The 6,133-nt window shown below is 44.1% G+C and overlaps 1 protein-coding gene across 1 annotated transcript; it reads left to right on the top strand.

Moving 5' to 3' along the window:
* Positions 1-676: 676 nt before the first annotated feature.
* On the top strand, positions 677-1,609 carry LOC309548312 (olfactory receptor 1G1-like; the record flags this gene model as incomplete). The annotated part of the gene is made up of 1 exon (XM_082248251.1): positions 677-1,609. One exon carries the CDS (start codon positions 677-679, stop codon positions 1,607-1,609), a length of 933 nt encoding a protein of 310 aa, XP_082104377.1.
* Positions 1,610-6,133: the final 4,524 nt, after the last annotated feature.

Genomic DNA, 6,133 nt, shown 5'->3' with positions numbered 1-6,133 from the left:
ATGATTACAGGCATACCCCGCTTTAAGTACACTCGCGAGTAAGGACACAGCTTGTTCAGCTTGGCATGACACTACTCCCGGTTTTTAACATTGGCGTCTATAGGAAATCTTGGTCAGCTTGACATGGCACTGCTCCCAAACAATAAGTGACAGGGATACCAAACTTAGGGAGCACTGAGAGGGGACCCAGGACTACAACATATCCTGTTTGTGGCTGGCCAGCTTGCCTAGGTAATCTACTATGTCATAGTCCTTGATCCCCTTAACATGCTCCCCAAGCTTGGTGTCCTTGTCACATGGTTTGGGAGCAATGCCATGTCAAGCTGACCAAGATTTCCTATGGAGCTAGTGTATTGACATGCATTGAGAAATTAAAAAAGGTATTGCTTCACTTTAAGTACATTTTCGTTTTACATACATGCTCTGGTCCCATTGTGTACTTAAAAGTGGGGTATGCCTGTAATATACTGTACATAAACAAAAGGAAAAGGAGACTTTATCTACTTTACATCGTCATGAAGGAAGATAAAGAAAATGTTACAAACCTTGTTTATTTCTAGATAATGCATTGAAGATTGGGTTTCATTTCTATAACTCTACAGTAAAGGTGACATCTAGTGTTCTGCCGTTGATTGTTGGTATTGTTCTTTCACCTGACCTTGCTGACTCCTTGATGATGAAAACAGTAAATCTAACCTCTGGCTTTGTCCTTCTGGGCTTCTCAGACTTCCACTACAACCACGCTGCTTTCTTCTCTGCCATGCTGGTCATCTACACCCTCACATGGACTTCTAATATACTTTTGTTAAGTTCTATTAAACTTTCTCCACAGTTGCACACACCAATGTACTTTTTCTTAGGGAACCTATCCGCAGTGGACATCGCTTTCTCTACCGTGACCGCTCCTAAGCTTCTGTCCTGCATTCTTCATGGAGGAACCTCCATCTCCTTCCTTGGCTGTTTCCTGCAGTTGTTCTTCCTCATATTAATGGGCACCACTGAGAGTTTTCTTCTGTCAGTCATGGCAATTGATCGTTATTTAGCTATATGCAAACCCTTACGCTACACGTTATTAATGAGTGATAAGGTCATGGTCATGTTGACTAGTATCTGTTGGATTGCAGCTTCTCTACATTCAATTTTGTACACGTATATTCTCTCACATTTAAAGTACTGTGAGAACAGACTGATCCCCCACTTCATCTGTGATGTGATACCCCTTATCAAGCTGTCTTGCTCCAGTACTAAACTAGCTGAGCTCCTAATATACACCGAAGCTCCTTTGGCTGGTAACATTCCATTCCTTCTAATTTTCATCTCCTATGTGCTCATTGGACGGGCTGTAGTAAAAATGAAAAGCAGCAGTAGCCGCAGCAAAGCATTTTCTTCCTGTTCTTCTCATCTCATGGTTATTTCCCTCTTCTATGGTACCATCATCTTCATTTACTTCCGCCCTCCATCAGACCACTCCTCCCAGCATGATCGCATTGTTAGTATAATATACACCATCATTACGCCTATGCTGAATTCTTTTATTTACAGCCTAAGGAACCAAGATGTGAAAACGAGTCTGAAAAAACTCATTATAAAATTATTTTTTAACAGCTGAACAAATAAAGTCATCTGCTCAGTCTTTCTGATACTAAGGGCTTGGTCACACTTGACTAAATTTCTAATGCTTAACAAATGCTCCTATAGCGTTAGTATGGGTGTTAGACTTGCTTTAATGAGCTTTAATATAGGCGTTACATACAAGAGGAAAACCCCCCTAATGGGACTATAGCGCATGCCAACTCATACTTATATGAGTTGGCATCCGCTATAATCCCATTAGGGGGGTTTTCCTCTTGTATGTCTACTTTTCAGTAAAGGGACGAGGGTCACCCAACTCCTATTTCTCCTCTCCACATAACCAGCTCCCACACCCATTTTTCTAATATAGGCGTTAGACTGGCATTTTACAAGCGTTAATGACGAGTCAAAAATGCTCCCCAAACACGCGAGTTCGTTTCTGTCCCAAGTAGGTTTAGGGTCTCCGCCAACCCCCCAATTAAGATTTAACCCCCTGATCCCCCCAGTTAACCCCTTCACCCCCTGTTTCATTGCACACTAGATACAGGTATATAGCGGTTTTCTGTGTATCTGTAATAGTGTGATTGTGACTTCAGTTAGCACTAGCGAGTTAGTTTCTGTCCCTAGTAGGTTTAGGGTCCCCGCCACCCCCCCAAATTAAGATTTAACCCCCTAATCACCCCCTCATCACCAGTTAACCCCTACACCCCCTGTCACATTGCACACTATAGACAGTATATAGCAGTTTTCTATATTTTTGTAATAGTGTGACTTGTGACTTGGTTTAGCGCTAGAGACCGTTACTTTTAGGCTTAGGATACCCACCACCCCCCAATAAAGATTTAACCCCCTGATCCCCCCTGATCATCCCCAGTTAACCCCTTTACCCCCTGTCGCATCGCACACTATATACAGTAGTTTTCTGTATTTCTGTAATAGTGTGATTGTGACTTTATTTAGCGCTAGTGAGTTAGTTTCTGTCCCAAGTAGGTTTAGGATACCCGCCACCCCCCCCAATAAAGATGTAACCCCCCCTGATCACCCCCAGTTAACCACTTCATTGCCCTGTCACAGTGTCACTTTTATAGTGTACAGTTTTTTTTCTGATCACTATTATTAGTGTCACAGGTGACATTAGTTAGCGTTAACGTTAGTTAGCATCAGTCTAGGGACAGCGCAGATCCCTGCTGCATAGTTAGAAATACAATTTAACCCTTTGATTGCCAGTAACACATACACACACATACACACACCAAATACCTCCATTACTAGTATAATATCTGAATGGATCAAAATCTTTGATCTGATCAGAACTATACTAGCGTCCCCAATAGTTTAGGGTTCCCAAAACGCAGCATTAGCAGGATTGGTCACGACACCAGCCAGCAACTGCATTTAGCCCCTCTGCCCAACACATCCCCCCCAACCCACCTGTCCCCCCCAACCCCACCCCACCCCACCCAGGCAAGTGCAGTAATCAATAGATTACTGTCACTTCCAAAAACACATCACACAAAACCGCCACGTTAGAGTCAGGCCTGATCCCTGATAGCACTAGCAGTTTTTTTTGTAGCGGTTGAAATAGTCCTCGACAACCAGGTGCTTTTTTACCTGTGAGTCACACTAGTGTACCTGTAAATTTAGTGGCTAAAATGTCCAAACGGTGGTACAGTAGTGAAGAGACCTACAGGATACCTCCAGTGAGGCTGGGAGAAAGGGAAAGGAAAGACAGGTGCTGGTGGTAGGGGACTCAATTATTAGAAGGACAGACAGTGCAATCTGCCACAAAGACCGTGTGCGCCGAACAATCTGTTGTTTACCGGGTGCTCGGGTTCGGCACATCGCGGATCGGGTGGACAGATTACTGGGTGGGGCTGGGGAAGACCCACGTGGGTACCAATGACATAGGCAGAGGAAGATGGAGAGTCCTAAACGATTTCAGGGACTTAGGAGCTAAGTTGAGGACTAGGACCTCCAAGGTAGTATTTTCAGAAATACTACCTGTACCTCGAGCCACACCAGAGAGGCAGCGGGAGATTAGGGAAGTTAACAAGTGGCTGAGAAGCTGGTGTAGTAAGGAGGGTTTCGGGTTCCTGGAGAACTGGGCCGACATCTCTGTCGGCCACCAGCTCTATGGTAGGGACGGATTGCACCTAAATGGGGAGGGTGCCACCGTACTGGGTGAGAAGATGGCCGAAAAGTTAGAGGGGCCTTTAAACTAGGTGATGGGGGGAGGATACAGATGTAGAATTAGCCAGTGGAAAGCAAGATCCAGAGGCAGAAATGGGGGCATTAGCGGTAGGGTGTTCAGAGCTCCTAAACCCAGGGGGGGGGGGGGGGGTATGGGGAAAAATCACAAGAGCAGCCTAAAAACATCAAATGAGGATATTTGTAACCAATCAAGATTACCAGGCTTGTATAACAATGCCAGAAGCCTGGCCAACAAGATGGGAGAGCTGGAGCTGCTGATGTTTGAGGAGGACTTAGATTTTGTGGGGATAATAGAGACTTGGTTTGACAGCTCTCACGACTGGATGGCAACCATTCAGGGGTATTCCCTTTATCGCAGAGATAGAGAAGGTAAAAAAGGGGGAGGGGTATGTCTGTATATTAAGAACAGTGTACAGGTAAATATGAGGGATGATATTAATAATGGAGCTATGGACGAGGCAAAATCCCTATGGGTAGAACTTCAAAGGGAAGGCACTGTGGGGAAAGTAATATTGGGCATATGCTATAGGCCCCCAAACCAGAGGGAGGAGGGGGAGGCGGACCTCCTTTTACAAATAGGATTGGCAGCAAGGATGGGAAATGTCATTATAATGGGGGACTTTAATTATCCAGATATAGACTGGGCAGAAGGAACCGCGCATTCAGCCAAGGCTCGGCAGTTCCTAAATGTTTTGCAGGGCAATTTCATGGGTCAGATGGTGAATGCACCGACAAGAAACAATGCAGTTCTTGACCTACTGATTACCAACAATACAGAACTGCTCACGGATATAGAAATACGGGACAACTTAGGAAACAGTGACCATAGGTCAATTAGTTTCAGTATTAATTACAGTAATAGGAAACACAAGGGCATTATAAGGACAGTGAATTTCAAAAGAGCCAATTTCCCAAAACTGCGCTCTCTGCTAGAAAATATCAAATGGGATAGAACCCTGGGAACAAAGAGCACGGAGGAAAAATGGGAGTGCTTCAAAAGCATACTTAACAAAGGGATTGACCAGTGCATTCCAAAGGGAAATAAATTTAAAAGAGCAAAACTAAACCCTGGGTGGCTAAACTCCAACATAAAAATGCATATTAATGCTAAGGAAAAGGCCTTCAAAAAATATAAGGCTGAGGGGTCATTGGCAGCATTCAAGCATTACAAGGAGTGTAATAAGAAATGTAAAGACGAAATCAGGGCGGCTAAAATAGAACACGAGAGACATATAGCGGAAGAGAGTAAAAAAAACCCCAAGAAATTCTTTAAGTATATAAACAGTAAGAAAGTGAGGCCAGAACACATTGGCCCCATAAAAGACGATAAGGGAGTTTTGGCCACAGAGGACAGGTAAAAGGCGGTAGTGTTAATTAATTTCTTCTCTTCAGTCTTCACAAAAGAATTGGGGGGCTACACTAACCCAGCTTGTAAGGCCAAACTAAACAACACACCTCAGGAAATACCGCCATGGCTAACAGAAGATAGACTTAGAACTAAACTAGAGAAACTTAACATAAATAAATCACCGGGACCGGATGGCTTGCACCCGAGGGTTCTTAAAGAGCTCAGCCAGGTGATTGCCAGACCATTATTCTTGATCTTTAAGGATAGTTTACAGACGGGTATGGTGCCAGCTGATTGGAAAAAAGCCAACGTGGTACCAATATTTAAAAAGGGGCCGAGATATATCCCGGTAACTATAGGCCGGTCAGCCTAACATCAGTAGTCTGCAAGATTTTGGAGGGGATGTTAAGGGACTACATACAAGACTTCAGTAATGAAAACTGTATTATTAGTAGTAATCAGCATGGATTCATGAAAAATCGTTCTTGCCAAACCAATCTATTAACCTTCTATGATGAAGTGAGCTGCCACCTAGATAAAGGTAAGCCTGTGGATGTGGTGTATCTGGACTTCACAAAGGCCTTTGACACTGTTCCCCACAAACGCTTACTGTTCAAACTAAGGAAGGTAGGTATGGACCATAAGGTGAGTACCTGGATAGAGAACTGGCTCCAGGGGAGGTTGCAAAGGGTGGTGAATCTGGTGATTAATGGGGAGTACTCAGATTGGGCGGGTGTGGAAAGTGGGGTCCCCCAGGGTTCTGTCCTGGGGCCAATCCTGTTTAATTTATTCATAAATGATCTAGAGGAGGGGATATCGAGCAAAATCTCAGTATTTGCGGATGATACTAAACTAAGCATGCCAATATCTTCTGGGCAGGATATGGAAACCTTACAAGCGGACCTGAACAAAATTACGGGATGGGCAACTACATGGCAGATGAGGTTTAATGTTGAAAAATGTAAAGTAATGCACCTGGGTGCCAGAAACCAGAAAGCAAGC

This window comes from Pelophylax lessonae (genome assembly GCF_965119305.1).
Source record: "Pelophylax lessonae genome assembly, chromosome: 2".
NCBI classification, from domain to species: domain Eukaryota; kingdom Metazoa; phylum Chordata; class Amphibia; order Anura; family Ranidae; genus Pelophylax; species Pelophylax lessonae.
This window is presented reverse-complemented; position numbering and strand designations above follow the sequence as displayed.